Here is a 27,442-nt window from a genome sequence, read left to right as displayed (position 1 = left end):
GCGACCACTTAAATTGGGCTCCTCTAAGTCAGGAGGTCGAGACAATGCATAAGACCAGGGCTCTGAGCAGCTGGATGCTCCGCCTCTCTTTCAGGTTCCCACGTGGCAAATCAAAGACACATGGAACTGACGAAGTTAGACTTGAGAAAGGAATTAATGTGGATAATGATGAGGTAAGAAAGAAAATTAGCAAAGGTTCATTTGCAATCTTTCTTTGGAGTTGCTTAGAGTATTTTACAAGCTTTGACTTACAAACTTTCTGTTGAAAAGCAAAAAGGGTCAAGATTCATATAGAAAGCAAAGTTAATTGATTTTATGAGAGGGAAACAGAGACATAGAAATAGGAAGAGACAGGGACACAATAGCAGTAAATCCGGGTGCAAAACCCAGGGACCAGAAGCCTATCTTAGGGCATGAGTGAGTGTTAAACCCAGAATTCGGGGCCACCTCTTGCAGCAAAAGTTGATTGCCTCCCCACGTTTATTATATTTAAATAAATTTTCCAGGCCAACTTTTGTTTTATTGGCCAAAGATACTGCTATTCAACATAACAGAACTACATGTTCCAATTTGGACACTCTCGTGGGTTTCATCAACTGCTGGAGACTAATTTGGAACAGAGATTCACTACTGTACCTCAAAAAAATTCAGGAGTAAAAGCAGTTTTTAAACAATTTATTGTTTTGAGAGAGCGAGAGGTCTCTATCAAATCAATAAATTTTAAGGGAGAAAGAGAGAAACTGATTTGTATACTTATTGGTTGATTCTTATATGTGCCCGGAGCGGGGATGGAACCTACAACCTTGGTGGTTCAGGACAATGTTCTAACCAACTGAACTACCCAGCCAGGGCTAAAACATCTTGTCCAGAGACCTTCACATTATCATTCTTTTTTTTAAAAAAACCTATAAAAGAAAAGCCTTTTCATCTTTTTCCCCAAATACATTTTTTCTAAACTTCTGTATGATTTTAAATACGTAATTTATATGTCATATCTTCGAGGCAGGTTTTTCACAATATGTTTTTGTTTTGAACAGAGGGACTGCAGTTTTCACAAAGGTAATAAAAATTAAGTGATTGCATCTTTGGATTTGTCCCATATTTCATCCCACCCTCCCAAAGGAATGTATGGAATGACTGTGCCGGGCCAGTCCTCCCTGACCCCCTGGAACTGCCAATTCTTGGTGTTTTCTTTCTGGAGCATAATAACGGCCTGCCCTCATCCCGCAGTTTTGCCCTGGTCTTACTACTTCCCTCTTCTGTGTTCACCTGCTTGCTTATTCACCCTTTCAAGTGCACGTTCCCTTTCTTCCGTACCCCATCTTACCACACCACCTCTTCGTGACTTGACAATCTTTAGAAATGCTGATCCAAATACAGGATTATGTTCTCGCCTAATTCTGATTTCTGATTTTGCTAAACCCAAAGGAGGTAACTCAGCTTTTTTGGCTTTGGGTTCTCATCCCTTTGATTTACTCATCCTTAGATAACCCAGGGCTCACCTCAAGGCTGGGCAACAAGCTGGCGTCAGTAAAGGTAAATGCAGGTGGCCCAGCCCCTCTACCACCAGACATGTCACTCAGTCTGCCAATCACCAGCGCTACCACCATCAGAAAAATGTAAAGTGGTAGACAGAAGTGTTAGCAAAATTTGATTATTTTTGGTAACATTTTGGGAAGAATCATATACCACAGAAATATTCAAAAATGCAAAAATACAAAATGTTGTTTCCCCCTTCCTCTGTGAGGCTGTCCACTCCCAGCTAAGGTGGCAGTTACCCCCAGGGCTCCCTTCACTCACAACCTTTTTTTCCCCCCTTTACTGATATTAGAGAGAGGAAGTAGGAGGGAGAGAGAGATAGAAACATCAATGAGAGAGAACATCGATTGGCCGCCTCCTGCATGGCCCCCACTGGGGATCAGGCTCACAACCTGGGCATGTGTCCTGACCGAGAATCGAACCGGTGACCTCTTGCTGCATGGGTTGATGCTCAATCACTGAGCCACACTGGCTGGACTCACAGCCTTTAAGTTATCACCCTTTTGTAACTTGATTTTCTCCTTAAAGGTTGTCCTCCATGTTGATCTTCACCTGATTTCATTCCTACAGAAATAAAAAGGCAGAAAAAGGAGGTGTGATCCCTTGGAGCAATTTGTCCCTGTCTGAACTTTGATGCTGCCCTTGTCTACCTCACCTCCTAGCAGCCTGACCTGACTTTTCATAAGGCTGGTCCCCCTTTCCGTGGGCGAGCTTCCCCGTCAGCGTGTCTCAGAACCCAGCTCTCCTTGCTGTGCTCTCATTCCGGAAACCCGGGGTGCAGGATGTGAAGCACCGTGTTCCCTTGGCCTGTCTGAAGCAGAGACCACATTTTAGCGAGTGTCGGGAATGAAATACTGTTCAGGGTAGGTGTGGCTCAAAACCACTAATTTTGATTATTGTTTCTAGATCGTTTACTCTGTCGGGCAATCAAAATTCGTTCTCAAGAACCTTCAGTATTATACAGTCCATCCAAAATTGGTAGGTAAAATACACTCTTCCCTCAGATCCCTAAGAGCAAGTTGCAGCAGTGGGCAGAGGTTGCAGAGTATTTCAAATGCCTCCGAGCACGGCCACTTCTGTGACGCCCACACTGCTAAGACGGGCACAGCTGCCCACGGGCTCTGAGCCAGAGGCAGAGCTGGGAACAGCAGTGAGGAGGGAGGAGGGAGGAACTGGGAAGAAGGTGGTTCCTAGAGCTCCAAGATTCCAGTTGAGAAAACATATTAATAATCAGCAGGTGTTTCATTCTCTCCCTCCCCCTTCCTCTGCTTTCCTCCTGTGAACAGGAAAGCAAATTTAGTGGAACTTCCCCTTCCCCCAACCCCATCTTAAGTGACATGCTGTCTTTTGTGACTGCTTTTCCTTTTTATTTTTTTCTTCATTGATTTTTTTAGAGAGAGGAAAAGAGAGATGGAAACATCTATGAGAGAGAACATCGACCGGCTGCCTCCTGCATGCCCCCCACTGGGGTTTGGCCCACAACCTGGGCATGTGCCCTGACCGGGAATCGAACTGGCGACCTCTTGGTGCACAGGTCGACACTCAACCACTGAGCCACACCAGCAGGGCTGCTTTTCCTTTCTTAACGGTGCTTATTAAGCATGGTGATGTGGTTGTGCTTGTGGGGAAACGTTGGTGGGTGAGAATACTGGTGTCACCCCCACCCTCCAGACTCCCCGAGCAGGATTTGACCCCTGGCAGTTTCTGGCCTCGGCCTCTGAGAGCTGTGGGGAAGGCCAGCGACGCTGAGCGTAGAAACCTTTCTGTTGGCCCTGCTGTGCCCAACAAATTCTCTTCCACTCTTTCAGAAGAATTAAGTCGTCTTTCTCCCTCTGTTGTGGAAACCTTCCCATGTCGTTTCCCCGGCCCCCTAGTCTCTTTGTGGGGACCGCTCTGAGGGACGGAAAGGCCAGCGAGCTGCAAACTTTTTCTGATAAACGCATTTCCGAGCAGATTTGTCCAGCCTCTGTCCAGCCTCTATCCCTACCCTGCAGAGGCAGAAGATTAGCCAACTGATTTGTTAACCTTCTCTTGATCTAATCCCTTTGTCTGTCTGGAAACCTTTCGGTCTGTCTGCTCAGAGCCAGTACTATGAGCCTTTGAAGCACACGGCACTGCAGAAATTCATGGCTCGAAACCAGAAAATCTTAAGCTTCATGCTCAAAGTCGCAGAATACGATCAGGATAAGACCTTACTGATAATGACCAACAACCCACTTCCCTGCCTAATGGACCCATATGGAAAGGACATTACACCAAAATACTTTTCTAAGGAGTTACTGCTCAAGGTAATGCTCCCTGGGAAGTTTCCTGGCACCTCAAATAAGGACCCTGAAGAATTAGGAGTCAGCTTGAAACAGGAAAATATCTTAACGTGGTCTTCAGGGGCCAACCTCTTCCCTCTAATTCTTTGCCATATGCTTCATCCAACAGAATCTGAAGAGCCTGAGAAATACTCAAAAAATGGAGTTGGACAAGCTTGGGTCATGAAACTTCATGGCACAGAGAAAAGAGAATCCTAGCTTAGATTGGTTTCTCCTTGGCCAAAGATATTTAGTTTGTAATTAACAAAGGGTAAAGTGGCCACTGACTTTCTAGCTGAGTATAAAGTAGTAAAGTATAAACTGAGAAGGGAAGAATAAGGAAGAGAAATGAGGAATGGAATGGGAAAGGAATGAAGGGTTATACTTGATACCTGTTGCTTTTGAGTGTCAGGAGAAGGGGAGAGAAACAGAGCAGGTGATTTGCTATCACAGTATCCAGACATCCGGGACTCTGTTGTATACTAAAGACGTTCAAATTCAATTTGATAGCAAGTCACTCAACGTGCACTAATCTAAGAACTAAAATATAAAGATGATTACAGGTCAGTTTCGATCTTGAAGAAACTGGGAATTTAACAGAAGAGACAGATCAGTAAATGAGATATAAAAATAATGATAATATACCAAGATATATGAATTATAAAAGAAGTTAAAGAGCCCTGGCCAGTTTGGCTCAGTGGTTAGAGTATCGGCCTGTAGACCAGAGAGCCCCGGGTTTGGTTCCCACTAAGGGCACGTACCTCGGTTGCAGTTTGTCTCCACCCCGGTTGGGGTTGTGTGGGTGGCAACCAGTCGATGTGTCTCTCTCACATTGATGTTTCTCTCTCTCTCTTCCCTCCTTTCTTCCTCCCACTCTATCTGAAGATAAATGCAAAAATGTCCTCGGGTGAGGTTTAAAAAAAAGAAGATACAGAACTCATATACAGAACAGTATTTCTGCTGGGAGAAAGGGAGTAATCTGAGTGGCTTACAGAAGAGATGACCCCTGACAAAAGAATGGCAGAATATTCCAATCAGAGGGAAAGACAAAGCCATGGAAATATGAGAACGCGAGGTGCATTTAGGGAGTTATAAGAGAGTAAATGGCAGGAGATAAGAGGATAAAATCAAATTTGCATTAATTTATTTTTCTTTCTCTCTCTTTTTATTTTTGTTTTTGTTAGTCCTCATCTGAGGACATTTTTCCATTAATTTTTTTTAGATAGAGTAGAATGGAAGGAGGGAAAGAGAGAGAGAGAGAGAGAGAGAGAGAGAGAGAGAGAGACATCGATGTGAAAGAGACACATTGACTGGTTGCCTCCCACATGACCTCGACCAGGCCAGGGATCGAACCTGCAACCCAGGTATATGCCCTTGATCGGAAATTGAATCCACAACCCTTTGGTCCATGGGCAGACACTCTAACTATTGAGCCAAACCTGCCAAGGCAAATTTGTATTAATTTATAAAGACCTTTTCTGGAGGTTGGGAGAAAGGTGCATTATTTGTAAAAGAAACAAAAATCAGGAAGTTTCATTATGATGTTACTACAATCACCAAGGTAAGAGATGCTGAGGAATCTAACTAAATCAACAACAGAAGAAGTGAAGAAAATCAATTTAAGAGATATTTAGGAATCAGAATCTGAAAAAGATCTTGATAGTCCTGGCCGGGTAGCTCAGTTGGTTGGAGTGTTATCCCAATACACCAAGGTTTTGGGTTTTATACCTGGTAAGGGTACATACAAGAAGCAACCAATGAATGAATAAACAAGTGGAACAACAAATCAATGTCTTTCTTTCTCTCTCTCCCCCTTCCTTTCTCTCTCTAAAATAAATAAATAAATAGAAAAATAAAGATCTTGAAAGTCTTCTTGAGAGAGAGCCTAATATAACAAGACAAAGTTAAATGAAATACATTACAAACAAAAGAATATAATTATAACAGAAATTTGAAACTGGAAGTGGAATTATCCAAAACAGATTCTTATAATAGAGTGTGGTAAATTTGGAATTAGTATTCCCTTAGTTGCTACATAGATGGCATTTCTTTCCAAATGGAAGATAAAATACTAGTAACCAAAAATGTATGCTGACAAAGATTTTAATTAACTAATCTCTTGCCTATGGTCTCTTTGGTCTTAGAATTCGTGTCTTTGAACATAAAGTCAGTGGTTTTCTCGTGGTAGTGGTACAGTAATGTGCACTGAGCGAGGGACAAATCCCAGGCCAGGACTGCTCTGCTCAAGGTAGAGAAGGAAATGCAGGACTGTCATGTAACCTTGGTGCAAGAAGAACTTCCTTCCAACAGCTGGCACTTGAGAATCTTCCAGATCACATGCAGGACCTGATCATACTCATGAGCAAACTGTGGTACCAGCCAGATAGTATTAATAGACAGAGTTCAGGCTCTGCTTGTCAAAGACTGGCACCATGGTAATTTTATGGAGCTTTCTGGAACCAGTCCAAGAAAATGGAAATGCCCGATACCTAGAATGCTTAATATTTATGCTGCATCCCCTCCTTGTCTTGCCAGAAAAATGTGACAATCTTTTGTGAGCCTAACATCATATACTAAAGAAACATTCTTTTGCCCACATATGTGTATAAAAGGACTGTGGGTTCCAGCTGGCATCTTGTAGAATGAACATATCTATCACTGTGATGGTTATACTCACAGCCCCTTCTAAGTGAAATGGACCCTACCACAGTTCATAAAAAAAGATGCCCCAAGGGGTCCTATTCTGTATAACTAGACTCAGTCCTCAACTCCTAGATGGGACTAGAGAAGCACACCAGATCCAGTGAAATAAAAGTAATAGGCTGCTTAGTTGCCTGTGCTGGTCACCACCAAACCAAAAACAAAACCAACCAACTTACCAACAACCCAAATCCCTGAGCTAATTGGATTCTTGTGTCCAGGCGTCTGAATTGGGAGGAAAAACCTGAGGTAGTGGGAATGAAAGCTGGAAGGACACAGAAAGGGAGGCCATAAAGAAGGTAGTGTAGGGACCATAAGAATAGGATAGGGGCAGGTTAAAGTCATAGGGAAATACATATAAATGAATAAGCAGAAGCTATAGATAGAAAAAAGGTATATATGGTAAGGAAAGGAGTGAACGGAGAGAGGAAGAAGTGGGTAGGAAGAAGTAGGAGAGACATTAATGGTGTGACATAGAATCAAGATACACAAACTCACGCAGTGGTGTAATCCTTAGCTAGTGCTGTCTTGGATTCTAAATAGCTTCTCCATTCCTGGTTTTCTGCTATGAGATCTAGCTCTGTTAAGGTTCTGCTCTTTTTGTCGCCAGATTGTTAGCTATGTCTTACTTCCCAGGCAGATGTGCTCTTACAGGAAAACTCCTATTAGATGAGGTAACTTGGATGTATACCTGTTCCTCAAGACTGGAGATGTTTAAAGAAAACGAATACAGAATTAAAAGACATGTTTAACAGCAAGTATTTTTTTAAAAGAGGCTTTAAAATTCTGAAAGAAAAAGCTCAATATATGTCAATTAAGTAGTTTGGTTATTCATTTATTCTTTCATCCAGTCAAGAAATATTTATTGAGCACTTACTATGTGCCAGGCACTGTTATGGGTGGTAGGTACATAACAGTGACTAAACCAAAGTATGCCCACATGAAGTTTAATTACAGTGAGGTAGATAGACCATACCAAGCAATCACGCAGTGTAAAAATGTGATAAATGTCAAGACAAAGCAGGATGAAGGAATGGCGCAGGATGAAGGAGTGGTGCATGATGGGTGTGAGTGGTGATTTTAGATAATGCCGTTTAGATAGTAATTTGGATAGCAGGGTCTCAGAAGAGGTGATGATATTTGAATAGAGACTTTATTGGGGTGATGGAGTGTCCTGGGGTTGCTACATCTTGCATATTGTTTTCATTTCAGATTGCCGCACATAAGGAAGAATATAAAGTGTAACCGTCTTAAATGAGTTCTTTTTTTTTTTTTTTTTTTTTTTTTATCCTCACCCGAGGATATTTTCCATTTTTTTGTACAGATAGAGTGGGAGGGAGAGAGAGAGGAAGGGAGAGAGAGAGAAACATCGACGTGAAGGGACACATCGAGTGGCTGCCACCCGCACGACCAACCAGGGCCGGGGACAAACTGCAACCGAAGTACGTGCCCTTAGCGGGAACCGAACCCGGGTCTCTCCGGACCGCAGGCTGACGCTCCAACCGCTGAGCCAAACCGGCCAGGGCTTAAATGAGTTCTAATGAGATCAATCAGGAAAAGAGGAACCCAAAGCCATGCCACATGAAGCAAATGTCGAAATATTGGCAATGTTGAGCCTAGAAGACAAAGAGAAATAGGAGGAACTTGATGGATTTCTCCAAATTATTTTCTTTAAAAAATTTTTTTGATTGATTTTTTTAGAGAGGAGGAGAAAGAGAGAGAGAAAGAGAGAGACATTAAGAGAGAAACATTGATTTATTGTTACACTTCCATATGCGTTCTGACTGGGGAATCGAACCTGCAACCTTGGTGTATCGCGATGACGCTCTAACCGAGCTACCTGGCCAGAGCAATCCAAATTCTCTAAGGACTCTGTAGAAGAGACACTGGAGTTACTGTGTTTGGACTATAAGTTAGAAGTTACAGGGAGATAGCTAGTAGCTGATCAAAGATAAAATAGGTTGGGTTTTTAGGTTTAGGAAGATTGACCACTTGATAATGATACTGTATAGGTGAGTGCAGATCTAGGTTAGACTGGATGACCTTTACAATCCTTTCTGGAAGTCTTTGATTCTGTGACCTTTAGCAATGATGACCTTATTATCTCACAAAACATCTCATTCTGTGGCCTTTTCACTGCAGAGAACAGAATGTGAATGAGATAGCTATCTCTGAGAAAGGAAGGTAGAGTCCTATGGATACCCCCCTCCCAATTTATTATTAAATGTTTGATTTATTAAGCAATGCACTAATTGAATCCTTCTCAAAACCGGACAAATTCTTTCGCCACTCTCTTCAGAGGGCCAGTGGACAAGTTCAGTCAATCACTTAGGAGACTGACAAAGCTTTGGACCAGTCATCTGGCTAGGAAACAAACATGTATTGGCCCACTTGGAACTGCTTCCTCTTCTTTGGTTTCTGAGTCCCCACTCCCTTCTCTGACAGGTTTGGTTGCATCATGCTGGGGAACTGGAACTTAGTCCAAGAACTTTGTTCAGCCTTTACATCCCAAGGTCCTCAGCTGACTCCCTCTCTTACTCTTCTTCCCTCTGCTGCAGGAAAGTTATCAGCACAAACCCACTGAGAACTTCCGCCTACCCTTGTTGCCTCAGGAAAAAAAGTTAGGACCTGGGCTGAAATCAATCTTCTCTATGGCACTGTCGAAGGATCCTACATCCAAGCAAAAACAATGGTTTAGGTAAAGTACTGGCTACTCCTGTTCTCATTTTCTTTCCTATCATTTCCTTATTCACATTACTATCTCTTTTCAATATGATTTAATACTTTTTGCTTGTAGGATATAGGTACAACTGTATACTAATAAAACACAGCTTCCCTATATGATCCCCAATGTCATTTACACCCTAATGAAAGAGAAACAGTAATGCAAAGTTAAGGTTTTTCACTAAGAAGGATTTTCAAGAGTGAAGAGAAATATTCAAAGGCATATGATTTGAGGAAACAGAAAAAAATTTTTCCCTCAGTGCATAATAAGGGCTATAGCATAGGAACAATGTGCTATGAGATTTTATTTGAAACTAGTTCTAGGAGCAGCCTATATTCAGTTTGGAGAGGAGAGATTCTAAACTTCCAACACAGGTTTACAAGACTAGGTTCTAGAAGCATCCCTTTCACTGAACAGCACTCCCACTCTGTACCAGTGAACACCTGATAGCATTGTTCTTTCCCCTCCCCTGGAATCTGAGAATGTAGTGATCGGTTCCACTAACCCCAACCCTAACAATTACTAAATGAGCTTTCTTTGTTAAGGTTTTCCAACAAGAATGATTTCAAGAGTGAAGGGAACTATTCAGCAATCTGCGCCTTGAGGAAACAGAAAAATATGTACCCTGGGCTCGCGAGTGCTCAAGTCTATAATAGAGATATGAGGAAAGATGGTAAGCTCCTCTCTTTCAAAGAATTGGCTTATGGAACTGAGATGTGGGCAGGAGGGACAACCTATGGGGATGAGATTTAAGGGTAAATCAACATCTCTCGTGGAGGTTCTGGAGACTATTTTTTCCTGTCACGCAGAAGCTAAGAACTGATAGAGGCTCAAGTGGTGCTAAGCTTTGGATTCTGTCTAAATCTTCAAATTTCAAGAAGCCACAGCACAGTGCTTCCCAAATTGTACCACCTACCACTTTAAAAGTTTTGGTATATCAATGTTATTTGCCATATTATTTAGTTAATATTTTTAAAAATGTTTTTATTGATTTTTTAGGGAGAGAGAGAGAGAGAAACATCCATGTGAGAGAGCTACCTTGATCAGCTGCCTCCTGCACTCTCCCCACTGGGGATCGAGCTGGAAACCCAGGCATATGCTTGACTGGGAATCGAACCAGGACCTCTCCGTCTGTGGGACGATACTCAATCTACTGAGCCACACCTGGCAGGCTACTGTTTTTGTTCCTGTCCTAATCAATATTATATCATTAACCTGGGCTTGATATACTAATTACATTTTTTTCTGACATACATTTAATCAAATTCATAATAATTAAAAAGGGCTGAAGGATAAGTCTTAATCTCAGAGGTCCACCAGTCTCTTTGGGAATGAGGTAGGACATGGGGTGGGAGGGGTTTGAGAAAAGGTTGTATGGAATGGAGGAGGGTATACTGAGAATGCTCCTGACAAATTATCATTCATTTAAGAACACTTATGGGGCACCTAATAAATGTTGAACACTTATCAAGCATTAATAATGGCACGTTTGATGTATGAGAGAGATAGATGGGGCAGAACATGAAGGGCCGGGGGTATATGGTTAAGGCCCTGGGTTATATGATTAAGGGCTTGGGTTTTCTCAACTAGGCAGTTGGGACCCATTGAAGAATTTCAGAGCGCTCAAACAGACATTTGAGACTGAAAACCAACACACTTCAGGAAAAAGCTAAGAGGTGTGAGATATACAAGTGAATGTACCTCAACTTAGTAAACTGAGTTATGAGTGTCAATATGGTTGTGGATGGAATCATTTGAGAGATGGGGTTAAACAGGGAAGATTCTAAAGTGTCAGTTTTAAACTGGGTTTTGAGGAAGGTAAGGAATCCAGACTTATAAAGAAGGCTGGGAACTGTAGTTCGTGGTCCAAAATCTATGCCCTTGCTAAGAGTAAAGACCACTTCTCTGGTCCCCCCAAGTGGGTCAATTCTGTCTCTCATCAGTGTCCTTCCAGAGTCTAGAATCTAGACCCTCTGTAAATCCACATTCACCAAGGTGCCCTGTGTTTTTTTGCAGTCTCCAAGAAGTCAGAAAGTGACATGCAGACTTCGAAGATAAACTGGGAACCACTAACCCTTTCATCGCTGCTGGAACAGAAGCCCACCAGAACCGCGCCTGGGGAGAGCGCCTTCCGCAGTGGAAGCGCCCGGCAGTGGTTTATAAAAACACCCCGTCATTAAGTAGAAACAGACCCCTCTGTCCTCTCGCCTAGCTCTCCAGAGACTGAGAAGCCGACACGAGTCGCTATCCAGGGCGTGTCAACCAAATAAAATCACAAACTGTCCGCTCCGGACATGGGCTGCTCGGTCGCTGGCAGGGTGGGCAGGGGCGAGCACCCGGTACAGACCACTTTCAACAGCGGCCACCACGCGGGCCCCCGGACCCAGAGCCTGGCCCCGCCTCCGCCGACTCGGGAAGACGAGAGGGCGTGGCCGCGCCCCCAAGGGACCAGAATGGCCGTGACAGCCGGGGAGGGCGGGCCTTCTCCCAGAGTGACACGACGGCGGCCCAACCCGCGCCAGAGCACGGGGCCGGCCTTCCTGCAGCCTCTTCCGCTTGCCGGCTGCGGCGCCTAGGAAGGTTGCGGTGGGTCTGGGCGCTGGGAAGTCGTCCAAGATGATTAAAAAATTCGACAAGAAGGACGAGGAGTCTGGTACGCGCTGGGCTTCTGACGCCCACCCCCCGCGGCGGGGGGTCCCTTCCCCCGCCCGCCGCCACCTGCTCTCGGGGACTGCGGACCGGGGGGCGTGGGCGCCGGTGTGCCAGGGGGCCGGTTCCTGCCGGGGGCCTGCCCCTAGCCCCTCCCCCGGCGCCGGAGCCTCCCCCAGGGTCGCGCTCCAGCCCAGGCGCCCCTGCGCCGCAGCAGCCTGCTCGGCGGCCCCGCCTCCTCCCCCTCCCCTCCCTGGTCCCCCTCCCCACCCTCCGCTTCCCCCGCCTTCTCCCCCTCCCCTTCTCTGGGCGCAGCTCCTCCTAGCCGTCTCCGCCCGGCTCGCCGAGGGTGGGCTGCTCGCAGAGGCGGCGGGCGCTTGGCAGGTGGCGGAGGGACTGTGTGCGCGCTTAAGAGGCCAGGGGTGCTGATAGTGTGAGGCCCAGAGTGGGTCTCAGATCCATCGGACAGTGTGTGTATAAATGAACTTTGAGGTGCCATGTACCTTACAATCTTCCTGGGGACCTTTACACTGCTTCCCAGAAGGTACATAGATCATTGAATGCGTCCCAAAGTGAGTTGGCCGTGATACTTTGGTCCAGAGCAAGTGGGAAAGATACCAAGCCACCTTACAAACAAAACAAAACTCAGTGTTTTATGGCTGCTCTCATAAAGAGTGGTTGGGTTAGTAAAACCTCAGTGGCCCCTTTCATCTTTAAGTTTATGGTAATCTGCTAAACTCTTCTGCCTCACAGTAAATGTTAGAAACACACACAATCGTGCTGGCCTTTAGGCAACTCCAAAGGGCCCTGTACCATGATCTCATTAATCTTGGTTGTGTGGACATTACAGATATTTGTAACATTCATATAAAAAGAGCCAGGGGAAAAAGACCCTCCTTTTGGGCAAGGTTCCCGCAGAAGTACAAGATCTTATAGGAAAGCAATGACAAATAGTTTCAGAATCCAAGTGATTAGTTCATATGCATGTTAGTAACGATTATCACTGTGATATCTAAGTGGTCACTTTGCTTGGGTGAGATATCCAAGCATTCAGTGTCCTATAGAAAATAAATTTGTGTAGGACAGCTATTAAAGATATGTTTTGTTTTATACCATAGGTAGTGGGTCCAATCCTTTTCGGCATCTGGAGAAGAGTGCTGTCTTACAGGAGGTATGGCTTGGAAGTATATTGTGTTTCTTCTTTTCCATTCCATTTTGGAATGGTGGGCATAGAGCCCCTGGAATGCTGAGATGCAAAATAGGAATTAAGAGTTCAGAGAATATAGACTTGAGGGAAAAGGAAGAGGGGTTGCTTGCAAGAGGAGAAATGCAAAAACATGTAGACTACATGTTGAGAATTTTTTGTTTGCTTAATTCTGTATTTGTTTAATCCTCACCCAAGGATATGTTGATTTTTAGAGAGAGAGAGATGAGAGAGAAACAGATTGGTTGCCTCCTGTATGTGCTCCTACTGGGGGTCAAACCTCCAAACTAAGTTTGTGCCCTGACCTCTTGGTGTACAGGATGACATTCCAACCAACCCACCCACCCGGCCAGGGCCACATGTTAAGAATTTTAAATAAAATGCCAGAAGAGATGTTTAGTGCAAGGTTATTGAAGGAAGTTATAGATATTAAACTCATTGTATTCAAGTGATATAGATAAATATTTTGATTCTTAACTTAACAGATAGAGCCCACGAAGTTGAAGCAGTAGACCTATGGGAGAGAGAGTGTAAAATGCAAAATCAACCCGGCCAGTGCGGCTCAGTGGATTGAGCATTGACCCATGGACTGAGAAGTCCCGGTTCCATTTCCAGTCAAAGCACATTCCTGGGTTGTAGATTTGATCTCCAGTGGGGGTCATGCAGGAGGCAGCCGCCGATGGATGTTCCTCTCTCTCATCGATGTTTCCATTTTCCTCTCCCTTCCTTTCTCTCTAAACAAATTAATAAAAAAAATATTAAAATGGAAAATCAGGGCCACATCTAATAATTTATCATATACCATTATAAATTAAAAACTATAGCTAGTTAACATTATTTGGATATCGTAATTAAAATACATAATCATATTTATTTTATTATGGTTGATTTTCTATAATCCGAGGTAGAAAATGTACTATATATTAACAGTGGTTTTTATTTCCAGGCTCGTCTGTTCAACGAAACACCCATCAATCCAAGAAGATGTTTGCATATTCTTACAAAGATTCTGTACTTACTGAACCAGGTAAATTATTTTAATTTCCTTCAGATTCATGTCCTGGAATAGAACTCCATAATATGTAGTAAAATACTTTCTGGAAAGTATAATTTTTTTTAATTCACTTATTTAAAAAGTCCGCAGTGTTTGATTAACATAATAATATGTAAAACGTCTTGAAGACAAAGACTGGGACCTATACTTCTTTTATGCATGAGGTACTAAAGCAGCTAAGCACACTGTAGATTCTCAACATTGATTTGAATTTAACAAGTATTAGTTAATGTTAAAACATGTTGTTTAGAATTGTTCAGAGGTCTTTATGTTCCTCTAAAAATATAGTGCAGAACCTTAGGCATATTGTAAATAGATATGTTACCCTTTTCAGGGAGTGGGTGGGTATATAGTTATGTTTAAAGCTTTGCTTTTATTATTCAGATTTTATATTTATTATCCCTACTCCACCATAACAACAGTGTGATTCTGGGCTTAATCATTTTATTCCTTAATGTCCTTTTCTATAAATGGGGATTGTGATAATATCTGTTTTTTAAAGTTGTAGTGATTAAATGAGGTAATAAAAATAAAGCATTGAGAATAGCCCTAGATACATAGTAAGCATTTAGGAATAGTTTTCATTCAGTCATTCAGCAAATATTTATTACATATCTGCTGTGCCCTATGCACTGTTTTAGACACTGGGATATAAAGACAAAACCAACAAAACTGTTTGCCCTAAATGAAATAGATTCTATTTGTCATTATTATTATTACTTTTATTTTTTTAGATATTTATTTATTTATTTATTGTTGACTTAAAAATCTCATAAAATTTCTAGGGCCTTAGCAAATGTGATTTTGTTTCTTAGACACACACGCACACACACACCCTCACAATATCAGATGGTTTACATATGGTGCTAAGAAGACTATGGTTTCAAATTTGAATTCCATGAGAATATTTTATCTTTACTGTGTTTCACGACTGAAGACCTCATCCAGAGACATAATTCAGTTTCATAGTTTGCAAGTGGAGATTGTGCAACAACTACATACTTTTAAATAAAGTTCACAAAGTCACATCCCTCTGTAGTAGCATATTGGGAACATTTAAGGCAAAGTCATTTTGATTAACTTCAGAGCACATGTTGTGTCCAAGTTACCTAAATCTATTATATAAGAAGAGTTTTGAGTAGTTGGTTTTGGTTCATATACTTTTGTATTGGCCAATAGCTGATGTTGAAACATTTAATTATCTTGATAAGGACATTACTGAGCACAGACTAATACATAAACAGGTCAGGGAACCTTAGTTTTTTATTTTGCCTAGATCTTGGGAGAGCTTTGTGGAAAAATACTTTTAAGTTTCTACCAGAGTTAACATATCCATGTGTTCTTTGAGTTAAAAGGTAGGAATTCAAGTTTTACCAATATGACTGAAAAGTACATGGCCATCTAAGTATTCAGGAAATAGTTATGAAAGAAAGAGGGGAAAATATCTTGCTGGTGAGCAAGGTGGATATTCTGATTGAAGCAATTGTAAACTATAATACTTTGTCTTTCATCCTAAGCTTTCAAAGTTTTTCATCAAAATTGGCTTATTCTTAGATTCATAACAAATAGAGTGAAGACTAGTTATATTCTATGGAAAATCTGAAGTTCTGAAAGTGATTGAGCCTGACATATTTTATAGGATTGCTTTAATGAAGATAATTAAATTGAAATGGTTATGTTTCAGGTAGCCTGTGATCTGCAGTTTCGACTGTAAGTGAACTAGGTTCTTTAACATCTTGTTACGCAAAAATAATGTGGCTCCCCGATCAGCAGCATTCTCATTCCTGGAAGCTGGTTAGAAATGAAAAATTTCAGGCTTCAGCCTAGAGCCATTGAGTCAGAATCTACATTTTGGCAAGATCCTCAGCTGATTTATTGAACACATTAAAGTTCTGATCCAAAGCATGTTTTTTGGAGCTTGAGCCAGTATCTTGAGATCTATTAGCAGCCCCTTAAGCCTTTTATATAACTAACCTGATTCTTGCCCTTTTAGTGGGTCCCTTTAAATTATGTTTTCTGGATTCCTAATAGTTCTTTACAGTTTAATATTTATTATGTTCCTATGAGAATGCCAGGCTTTGTGCTGGGCATAGGATTATAGAAAGGTAGAGGATATGATCTTTGCTCATAGGCAGTATAACAATAACATTGCAGTTTGATTTAGGAACTCAGCTTGTTATCATTTTCTACCTCCTATAAATCACAGTTCTTCAGGGAAATTAAAACAGTTTCTGCTATAAGGTTAGAAACCACTGTTCTAGAACTTTTATAGCTTGGTGTGTGATATTGAAATATTTTAAATAAGGAGTAGGTAAATAGCTATGCCAGAAAAATAGCAAAAAGGCTCTTGTTTACAAATAGGTTTCTGTCCTGCATTCACAAAGAGTTTTGCAGAAATAAAGAGAAAATCCTGAATTGTTTTCAATTTTACTTAGGGTGAACACTTTGGAACTACAGAAGCCACAGAAGCCTTCTTTGCAATGACTCGATTGTTTCAATCTAATGATGTAAGTCTTTTTTAAAATTCTTTCAGGCTGAAAAAACTGCTTTTATTTGTTTTCCTTGGGGCACTTGGAGTGTTCCAAATTAGGGAAGGTTGCTTGGAATGTTTAAAATTACTTCAAAATTGTTTATTTTCATCAAACGTTCACTAAAGGATGTATGAGAGTAAAAGAATGAAAGCATATAGTGTAGAGCTGTTCGCCCGCAGATCTACCACGCAGTCATGAAAGCTGTGACTCCCCAGCTTCTGGGTGACACTGCCGAAGTGACTGCTGTGGAAGGCAGCCGGCAGTCAGGGTTCTTCGTCAAGGTTCTGGTGGGCCTGGGAGTGCTGTTGGCTGGCAGGGCTGGCAAGTGAGAAGGAGAACTGGAGGCAGAGTGGGAAAGAGGACATGGAGTGTGTGTGTGTGTGTGTGTGTGGGGGGGGGGGTTGGACAAACTAGAGCTGCTTGAACCTCTGCATCTGTCTCTCATTACCTTAGACCACCCTGACTTTGCGAGCACAATGGCTGCTGCTTTACTCCTGTCTCCTCATGTGGCACACATTTCTCTTTTGCCCAGCTCTAGCTCAGAACCACAGAGGGAAGGGGATCCTGGAATAATATATTGTCCACCTTTCTGTTGACATATATTGTCCAAATCTTGCAGTCCATTTGTTATGTATTACATATCATCAGGTCACTTTTTTTTGCCTGACACCCAGGACCTTGTGGGACTTGAGTCTGGTTATATGTCTAAATAATGAGAAGTTTCGGGAGTGGGTCCTCAGGAACATGAGCAGTGCCTTCTAAGGGGAGGCCACTATGCATTCTTCTGGCAGAGGGAGACGACTTACCCAGACGGGATGGAGAACTTCTTGTACTTGCAAAGGAGGCTTGGCGGAATTGAGGGGCTCAAGGTACTCAGCTTTATTAGCAGCTGCCTATATGTCCCCACTCCAGTTTTCAGGACCCCAGTTCCTTCCCAGTTAAGATCCTAACTTTAACTCCAGATGTCCCACAAGGGTGTGAATTGAATTTGTATTGTAGTTCAGCCTGCAGGGTGTGCTTTTCAGCAATCTCAGCCCTCTGTCCACATGACGGAGGTTCTTATTAAGGCAATTTAGAAAATTTCTAGTCATTTACCCAGACCTTGAGCTGTGAATTTAAAACTCTGCGCTCATCTTTTTTTTTTTTTTTTTACCAAGTTCTCCAGTGTACTTAGAAGCAACTAATTCATTATACAACTCATTTTTACAAAAATGTTCTGTGGCAGAACTACTGGGTCAAAGCCTTGTCTTTTATAGGTTCTTGTTTATGCTTGTCTGCAGGTGATAATTTAAGTTTGCTACTGTGTACCATGGACTACTAGTGCCCCCTTTATCACTAGAATCAGAGTCATCAACTCAGAGAAGCAATTTCAGATTCCTGCCCTTAAGGTCCTGTTTCTCTTTAATCACTCCCTGAACCAAAAATTCAGTGTTTAATCAGGGAAGCAGAACCACTAATATTATTATAGAATTATTATTAGAGGAATTAGACTAGAAGGCGAGGCATTTCAAGCTGCTGGAGTGGGGCCAAAGGGAGGGACTGTTATAACATTTATGGAGGGCTGTTGCTTCTTTGTGGCACAAGTATTTAGTGTTGGGCCTAGGATTGCTATTGCTCAGAACATTGGCAGTTGGGAGGAGGAGCTGGACATGGAGCAGGGAAGAAACAGAGGGAGGACAACTTGAAGCCTCTAGCACAGAGGTTGTATTAAGAAAAGAAGGCATGAAATAGTTTTCTAGGAAATGAATTGCAGAAATGTAGGATTTTTGGACAGGACAAATGGTCCCTTAAAATTATTGGTCATGATTTAAAGTATTACCAGGTAGCAAGGCAAATGTTTTTCTCCAGTCACAGGCTTCAGGTTAAGGCGTGGAATGGTTAGGGTTGGGATTTTGCCAAGTTAGTGAACAGAAGGAGGGGCAAGGAAATTGAGTAATTGAAATATTGACTATGGAATCTGTGTTTGTTAGGAGGCAAGTAAGAACAGGGGCTGATTGAAACCGTAAAAGGTTGATAGGACCAATGGATGTCGGTCATGATGGAGTGAAAAAAGTTGTTGGAGTCAGGAGTGGTGGTTGGACAGTGAAATGCTTGAAATGAAATTACGAAAGGGATAATGTTCTTGATAAAGGCTGTGACAATGGGAGTAAGTGATAGCAATGGGAAAGACGTGATCATTGGAGAAGAAGAGGTCAATTCCGCAGAGTGGGCAGAATTTTAATATTGTCTATATGGATGTTAAAATCACCAATAATTATTAGTGGGGTAATATTGGACATAGTGACAGTGAACAAGGTAATAATATTTTTTAAATATAAGGGAAGTAACCTGGATCTGTATATGCAACCAGGAATGATGGCAGGTGATACAGTCTAATGGCAGAGTTTTTTAAGGAAGAAGGAGGTATAGCGAAAGGAATCAGTACAGTGATTCTGAAACAGCAGTGAGAATCAACTCGCACAGCTTCCCCACCTGTATGGTGGAGGAGGGTTATAGGAGAGAAAACAGCCACAGTTGAGAGAGCTGCAGTGGAATCCTCAGGGGAGAGCCAGATGTTAGTTAGCAAAAAGATGAGACCGTTCAAAGAGTTAGGATATGAGAAAGTTTGCTGATGAAAATGCTGGAGAACATGATGGAGGGGTTGGAGTTTGGGATTTGTGGAAGGATGGACGCTGGAGTCAGATTAGGTGTTATACCCAAACTGCATGGTGATGAGTAATGACCAGGATATTTTAGTTGTTTGTAGTGATAGAGGTTAGTAACCATGTACAGCACAATGTGATTCACTGGGATGGTCCCTTAGGCAGAATATGGAATCGAGAGTGTGATTTATTGGGGGGAAGGATAGTTGGGGATTTTGCTGGCAGCATGTGGAGCCCCTTCCTTTCCCAGAGGCTAATTACTCTCTTGAGATTGGCATCCTCCTGTCCGTGTGTATGTAGGTGTATTACATATGTTTGCATCTATAATCTAAATCTGTATTTTTGTGTTTTTTAAAAGAAAATATAAAGCCTGGGCGGTGTTGCTCAGTGGTTGAGCATCGACCCATGCACCAAGGGGTGGTTGGTTCGATTCCTGGTCAGGGCACATGCCCAGGTTGTGGGCCCAATCCCCAGTGGGGGGCATACAGAGGCGGCCAGTCGATGTTCTCTCTCATTGATGTTTCTGTCTCTCCTTCTCCCTTCCTCTCTCTAAAAAAAAAAAAAAAAAAAAAGTAAAATATAAATAGTATTATCTTTATGTTATTTTACAATTTAAAAATTATGTTTTTAAGATCTACCCTCTTGCTACATGTACTTCTACTTTGTTCAGTGTCACTGCTGAATGGAATCCCAGTGTGTGAATGTACAATATTCCTGTTTATTTATCCATCTCCCATTGATAGATATTTGAGTTGTTTCCACTTTTTACTCTTACAAATGTTACTACACATGTGTTTATGTACATGTCTTGTGTACACGGAGAGAATTTTTCTGGGGTAGATAGCCTACAAGTGGAATTTCTAGACAGTACTGGTTATTTGATCTTGTCAAATTGATCTCTAAAGGGTCATAATAATGTACAGACTGCTCCTGATAATAATTTCTTATTATAGGACCTAAAGTGTTTGTCATTTAACAGCAATTTTCAGCCTTTTCATCTCATGGCGCACATAAAGTAATTACTAAAATTTTGTGGCACACCAAAAATATATTTTTGCTGCTCTGACAAAAAAATAGGTATAATTTTGATTTATTCGCACCAGGTGGCTATTGTGTTAGCTGTTGTCCTTTTTTAATTCGACAATCTAAGGAAAAGAAGTCAGTGCCTCTGACTAAATAGTCAGGTATTGCATGTTTTTTTTTTTTTTAATCCTCAACTGAGGATATGTTTACTGATTTGAGAGAGAGGGGAGGGGGTAGGGGGAGAGAAAAGGGGAAAGAAGGAAGGAAGGAAGGGAGGAAGGGAGGGAGGGAGGGAGGGAGGGAGGGAGGGAGGAAAGAAGAAGGAAGGAAGAAGGAAGGTTGGTTGATGGGTTGCTTCCCATATGTGCCCTGCAACCTAGGTATGTGCCCTGACTGGGAATTGAACCCGAAACCTTTTTTGGTGTACGGGACAGTGCTCCAACCAGCTGAGCCTCCTGGCCAAGGCAGGTAGTGCATGTTTTAAAAATTCTTGCAGCACACTGGTTGAAAATCACAGATTTAGAAGAATGTCAAATGGCATCTCTTTGTAGTTTTAATTTGCATTTTCATGATCATTGCTGAAATTGAAACTCTTTTCATATGTTCAGTGGTCATTTTACTTTTCTTCTCTGTGAATTGTCTGTTCATATTCTTTATTTATATTCTTCCTATTGATTTGTAAGTTTAAAATTTTTTTATTTTTGTCTTCAAAAAATCAGCTTTATTGAGTATAACTTACGTACAATAAAATTCACCAATTTTAAGTGTATGATTCAGTGAGTTTTGACCAATGTATAGAGTCATGGAACCATCACCACAGTCATGATATAGAAACTGTCATCACCCCAGAATGTGCCCCCATATCTTTTAGCTGTCTGTCTCCTCCCTCACTCAACCCCAGCACCTGGCAGTCACTGATCTGCTTTTCTGACAAAATAGTTTTGCATTTTCTAGAATTTTATTTAAATTTAATCATATAATATATAGTTTTTTATGTCTTGTGTTTTTTACTTAGCTTATGGATTTTGAGATTAATTCAAGTTTTTGTTTGTATCAGTAGTTTGTTCATTTTTATTGCTAAGTAGTATTCCATTGTGTGGAGGCACTCTGATTTACTTATCCATTCACAAGTTAATGCCTTGTTTCCAGTTTATGGATACTATGAACAAAGCTGCTAAAAATATTCAGGTACAAGTCTTTGTGTGGATGGACCTGTGTTTTTATTGTGTTTGGTTAATATCTAGAAGTAGCATTGTTGGGTTTGTATTAATTATGAAAGTATTAAGGATGTATTAAGCAAATATATGCTTTTTGCCACTTTTATATCTTCTTTGGTGAAGTGTCCAAACCTTTTAATCAGGTTGTTTGTTTTCTTATCGAGTTGTACAGTTATTTATATTTTCTGGATAAGAGACCTTTATCAGGTGTTTTGTAAATATTTCCTCCCAGTGTGTGGCTTGCTTTCTCATTCACTTACCACTGTAGTCTTATTTTTATATAGTAAAATTCACTCTTTTTAGATATAGTTTTATGAGTTTTTACAAATGCATACAGTAGCATTATCACCACAGCAGTTAAGATTTAGAACATTTTCGTCACTCTAATAACAAGGTCCCTCCTGCCTCTTTATATGATCCATTATTGCTCTCGTTCTCAGCCCTGGGCAACCACTAATCTCTCTTCTTTCCTTCTTTCCTTTTTACCCCTTTCTAGGAAGTCATAAGAATGATATCACACTATATGATGCCTTTTGAGTCTTCGTAGTCACTTAGCGTAATGAATTTGAGATTGATCCATGTTACTGTTTGTGTCAGTAGTTTACTCCTTTTTGTTTCATTGTATGGATGTACCTCAGTTTATCTGTTTACCAGTTGAAGGATCTTTGGTTTGTTAGCAGTTTTTGTTACCAAGTTATGCATAAGGTTGCTATAAACATTCATGTACAAGTTTTTGAACATAAATTTTTATTTCTCTTGGGTAATACCTAGGAGTGGGATTGCTGGGTCAGATGATAGGTGTCATGTATGTTTAATTTTTTAAGAAACTGCTAACCCATTTTCCAAAGTGATTGCCATTCCCATCATCACTGTATAGAAAGTTCTAGTAGCTCTGCATTCTGGCCAGCACTCGGTATTGTCTTTTGTGTTTGTTCTTAATTTTAGCCATTCTGATAGATGTGTAGAAGGTATTGATCTTGCTGTAGTTTTTGTTGTTGTTAATCCTCACCCAAGGATGCTTTTTCCATTGGTTTTTAGAGTGGAATGGAGAGGGGGAGGGGGGGGAGGGCGGAGAGAGGGAGAGAGAGAGAAAGAGAAAGAGAAACATCGGTGGAAGAGAGACACTTTGACCGAGAATTGAACCCATGACCCTTTGGTGCACAGGCAGACATTCTATCCCCTGAGCCACACTGGCTAGGGCTTGTTGTAGTTTTGTTTTGTATTTTCCTAATGACTAATGACCGCAAACATCTTTTCATGTGCTTTATTTGTCTTCATATATCTTCCATGGTGAAGGATCTGCTCATATTTTTTTGCCTATTTGTTTTTCTTTTCTTTTTTAAATCATATAGAGTGGGAGGGAGGGAGAGAGAGAGACAGACAGACAGAGAGAAACATTGTTGTGATAGAGCCACATCAACTGGTTGCCTCCTGCACATCCTGACCAGGGCCTGGGACGAACCACAACCAAGATACATGCCCTTGATTGGAATCGAACCCACGACTCATTGGTCGGTGGACCGATGCTCTAACCGCTGAGCCAAACTGGCCAGGGCTTTTTTGCCTATTTTTAATAATTTGATTGTGCATTTTCTTATTGTTGAATTTTGAAAGGTCTTTATGTATTCTGGATACAAATCCTTTATCAAATATGTTTCCAAAACATTTTCTCCTAGTCTGTGGCTTGGTTTTCATTTTTCTTAGTCTTTCATAGAGCAGAAGTTTTACATTTTGAAGAAATCCAGTTTGTGAACATTTTTTTTCTGTTATGGTTGTGTTTTTGATGAGTATCATAGAAATCTTTGCTTGACCCAAGGTTACAAAGTTTTTGTTTTTTATGCTTTTCTCCCTTAGGCATTTTGTAGTTTTTATGTCTTACAATTTCTTTGATTCATTTTGAATTCATTTTTGTTTATTATCATAAACACATGTATATAAAGTAAGCGTTGAATTTCTCTTCATTTTCTTTCTTTCCTCCCTCCACCACCTTCCCCTTTTCCACTTTTTTTTTTCCTCAACAAATGGTACTAGAATAATTGTATATCAGTATGTAAGTAGGAGGAAGAGGAAGAAATGCTGATGTTTGAGTTACATTGGCACATTGGAACATTCTGTTTTGTTTCATTCGTATGTCTGCTCTTACTCCAGTACCACACCATCTTGATTACTGTAGCTTTGTAGTAAGTGTTAAATCAGGTAATGTACGTTTTCCTATTTTATTTTCAAAATTATTTTGGTTTTTCTAAGTTCTTGCATTTTCTTGTGAATTTTAGAATCAGCCTGTCCATTCTATTTTTAAAAGCTTTTGATAAGATATAATATCCATTTATGATTAAAACACTTAATAAAATGGTTATAGAAGGAGAGTACCTCAGCATAATGAAGGCCACAGCTAATATCATACTCAGTGGTGAAAAACTGAAGGCTTTTTCTGGTAACATGAGGAGCAAGACAAGAATGGCCACTCTCACCACTCTTACTCAGCGTAGTACTGGAAGTTCTATTCAGAGCAGTCAGGCAGGAGAAAGAAATAAAAGGCATTCAAATTGTGAATGAAAAAGTGAAAGTATCAATTTTTGCAGATGATATGATTCTTTATATAGAAAACTCTAAAGACGCCACCAGAAAATTACTAGAAACAATAAACAAATACAGTAAAGTTGCAGGGTACAAAATCAATGTACAGAAATCCAGTGCATTCCTATATACTAACTATAACATTTCAGAAAAAGAAATGAAAAAAAAAATCCTATTGCAAAGGCAACAAAAAGACTAATATACCTAGGAATAAACTTAAGAAAGGATGTGAAGGACCTATATACTGAAAACTATAAAGCATTATTAAAAGAGATTGAAAAAGACACAATGAAATGGAAAGATATTCTGTTTATGGAATGGAAAAATCAACATAGTTAAAATGTCCATATTACCCAAAGCAATATACAGATTTAATGCAATCCTTATCAAAATCCCAATGATGTTTTTTAAAGAACTAGAACAACAGCAACAACAAAAAATCATTAGATTTGTGTGGAACCACCAAAGACCCTGAATAGCCAAAGAAATCCTGAGAGAAAAAAAATAAAGACGGAGGTATTACACTCCCTCCTGACTTCAAATTATACTTCAAATCAACCATAGTCAAAACATCATGGTATTGGCAGAAAAACAGACACAAAGACCAGTGGAACAGAATTGAAAGCCCAGACCAATGGTACAGAATTGAGAGCCTAGAAATAAACCCACATATACATGGATAATAATTTTTGATAGAGGAGCCCAAAACATACAATGAAGAAAAGTAAAGGAAGCCTCTTCAATAAATGCTGCTGGGGACATTGGAATCTCACATGCAAAAGAATGAAACTAGACTGCAGTTTGTCCCATATGTAAAAATTAGCTCAAAATGGATCAAAGGCCTAAATATAAGATCTGAAACAATAAATTACATAGAAGAAAACACAGCTACCAAACTTATGGAACCTTGGTCTTAGAAAAGATTTTATGAATTTGACTCTAATGGCAAGGGAAATAAAAGCAAAAATAAATGAATGGGACTATATTAAACTAAAAAAATTTGCACAGCAACAGAAACTGCCAACAGCACAAAAAAGGACAAGCAACTGAATAGTAGAAGATATTTGCAAACAACAGCTCCAATAAGAGGTTGTTATCCATAATATATAAAGAACTCATACAACTCAATACCAAACAAACAATCCAATTAAAAAATGGTCAGATATGCCCAGGCCGGTTTGGCTCAGCAGTTAGTGCATCGGCCCGCGGACCAGAGAGACCTGGATTTGGTTTCCACTAAGGGCACATACCTCGGTTACAGTTTGTCCCCGGCCCCAGTTGGGGTCTTGTGGCTGGCAACCAGTCGATGTGTCTCTCTCACATCGATATTGTGCTCGCTCTCTCTCTCTCTCTCTTCCTCCCTCTCTCCCTCCCACTGTATCTGAAGATAAATGCAAAAAAAAAAAAAAAAAAAAGTCCTCAGGCGAGGATAAAAATAAAAATATAAAAAATGGGCAGAGGACCTGAACAGACACTTCTCCCAAGAAGACATACATATGAAAAGATGCTCAACTTCACTAGCTATTAGGAAAATGCAAATCAAAACTACAATGAGATACCACCTGTCAGAATGACTATTATCAGCAAGACAAGTAATAATGTGTGTTGGAGAGGTTGTGGGAATGTAAACTGGTACAGCCACTGTGGAAAACAGTGTGGAGGTTTCTCAAAAAATTAATAGAGTTACCATATATGATCCAGCAACCCCTCTTCTGGGTATCTACCTGATAAATTTGAAAACATACACAAAGATATATGCTATATGCAACCCTGTGTTCATTGCAGCATTATTCATGGTGGCCAAGGCCTTTGGTAGATTATTTATTAAAGAAGATGTGAGGTATCTATCTATCTATCTATCTAATCTAATCTAATCTAATCTAATCTATCTATATAGTGGAATACTACTCAGCTGTAAGAAGAGGTGAAATACTGCCATTTGCCACAACATGGGTGGACCTTGAGAGTATCATGCTAAGTGAAATAAGTTAGAAAAAGCTAAGAATCTCATGATTTCACTCATATGTGGGATATAAAACAAAAAGTAACAAATGAACAAACAAGGAAAAAAAACCCAAAACTTATAAACACAGACAACAATATGGTGGTGACCAGAGGGAAGTGGGTGGGAAGGGGTAGTAAAGGGTAAAGAGGGCCAGATATGTGGTGACGGAAGATGATTTGACTTTGGGTGGTGGGTACACAATGCAATATACAGATCTTGTATCATAGAAATGTACATTTGAAACCCGTATGATCCTATTAACCAATGTCACCCCAATAAATTTAATTTAAAAAAAGGGAAAAAGCCTGTTGAAACTTGGATGGGGATTGAATTAAATCTGAAGATCAATTTGAGGATAATTAACATGGAAACATTATTGAGTTTTCTGCTCCACAAACAAATGTGTATCTCCTTTTATTCGGGTCTTCTTCTTTTTTTTGTTTTTGTTTTTAATCCTCACATGAAGATATTTTTTCCATTGATTTTTAGAGAGAGTAGAAGGGAGGGAGGGGGAGAGAGAGAGAAACATTGATGTGAGAGAGACACATTGATTGGTTGCCTCCCACATTCGGGAATCGAACCTGCAACCCAGGTTCGTGTCCTTGCTGGGAGTTGAACCTGTGACCCTTTGGTGCATGGGCCAATGTTCTAACCACTGAGGCACATTGGCCAGGGCTATTCTGGTCTTTTATTTATTTATTTATCTTTAGAGAGAGAGAGGAAGGGAGAGAGAGAAACATTGATGTGAGAGAGAGATATCAGTTGGCTGCCTCCTGCCCACCCCCTACTGGGGATCAAACCTACAACCTGGGCATGTGCCCTGGCCTGGCTGAAATCGGACCAGGACCTCTCAGTCCATGGGACAACACTCAATCCACTGAGCCACATGGGTCAGACTGTTCAGGTCTTTTTCATTTCCGTCAGCAGTATTGTAGCTTTCAGCATACAAGTCTTACACATATTTTGTCAAATTCTAAAGTAGTTAATATTTTTTATGCTATTGTATTTCTATTGTTTGTAGGTAGTCTATAGACATTAAATTGATTTTTGTATATTGTCCTGTGTCTTGTGATCTTGTTAAATTCAATTATTTGTTCTAGTATTATGGGAGATTCCTTAGGATTCACCTTTACCTTTTCAATCTGTATGCCTTTTATTTGTTTATCTTACCTTATTTAGTCTTCTTGCACTATTATACAGTGTGAATAGAAGTGATGGTCTCAGGGACATCCTTGCTTTTTCCTGATCTTTAAGGGGTAGGTATTTAGTCTTT

The 27,442-nt window shown here is 40.6% G+C and overlaps 2 protein-coding genes across 2 annotated transcripts in view; both read left to right on the top strand.

Moving 5' to 3' along the window:
- The first annotated feature begins 44 nt into the window (after window positions 1-44).
- On the top strand, window positions 45-11,447 carry TSGA13 (testis specific 13). Its single transcript, XM_036246337.1, has 6 exons — window positions 45-173; window positions 2,446-2,517; window positions 3,621-3,827; window positions 9,101-9,240; window positions 9,813-9,940; window positions 11,284-11,447. Exons 1-6 carry the CDS (start codon window positions 45-47, stop codon window positions 11,445-11,447), a joined length of 840 nt encoding a protein of 279 aa, XP_036102230.1.
- A 352-nt stretch (window positions 11,448-11,799) lies between these two features.
- COPG2 (COPI coat complex subunit gamma 2) overlaps window positions 11,800-27,442 on the top strand; it is a 129,718-nt gene continuing 114,075 nt past the window's right edge. The window contains exons 1-4 of the mRNA XM_036247641.1: window positions 11,800-11,920; window positions 13,035-13,087; window positions 14,067-14,147; window positions 16,610-16,681. Coding sequence (XP_036103534.1) covers window positions 11,884-11,920; window positions 13,035-13,087; window positions 14,067-14,147; window positions 16,610-16,681 — 243 coding nt within the window. The 5' untranslated portion in view covers window positions 11,800-11,883. The remainder of the gene's footprint in view (window positions 11,921-13,034; window positions 13,088-14,066; window positions 14,148-16,609; window positions 16,682-27,442) is intronic.

The sequence above is a fragment of the Molossus molossus genome, unplaced genomic scaffold (genome assembly GCF_014108415.1).
Source record: "Molossus molossus isolate mMolMol1 unplaced genomic scaffold, mMolMol1.p scaffold_m16_p_7, whole genome shotgun sequence".
In the NCBI taxonomy this organism is placed as follows: Eukaryota; Metazoa; Chordata; class Mammalia; order Chiroptera; family Molossidae; genus Molossus; species Molossus molossus.
This window is presented reverse-complemented; position numbering and strand designations above follow the sequence as displayed.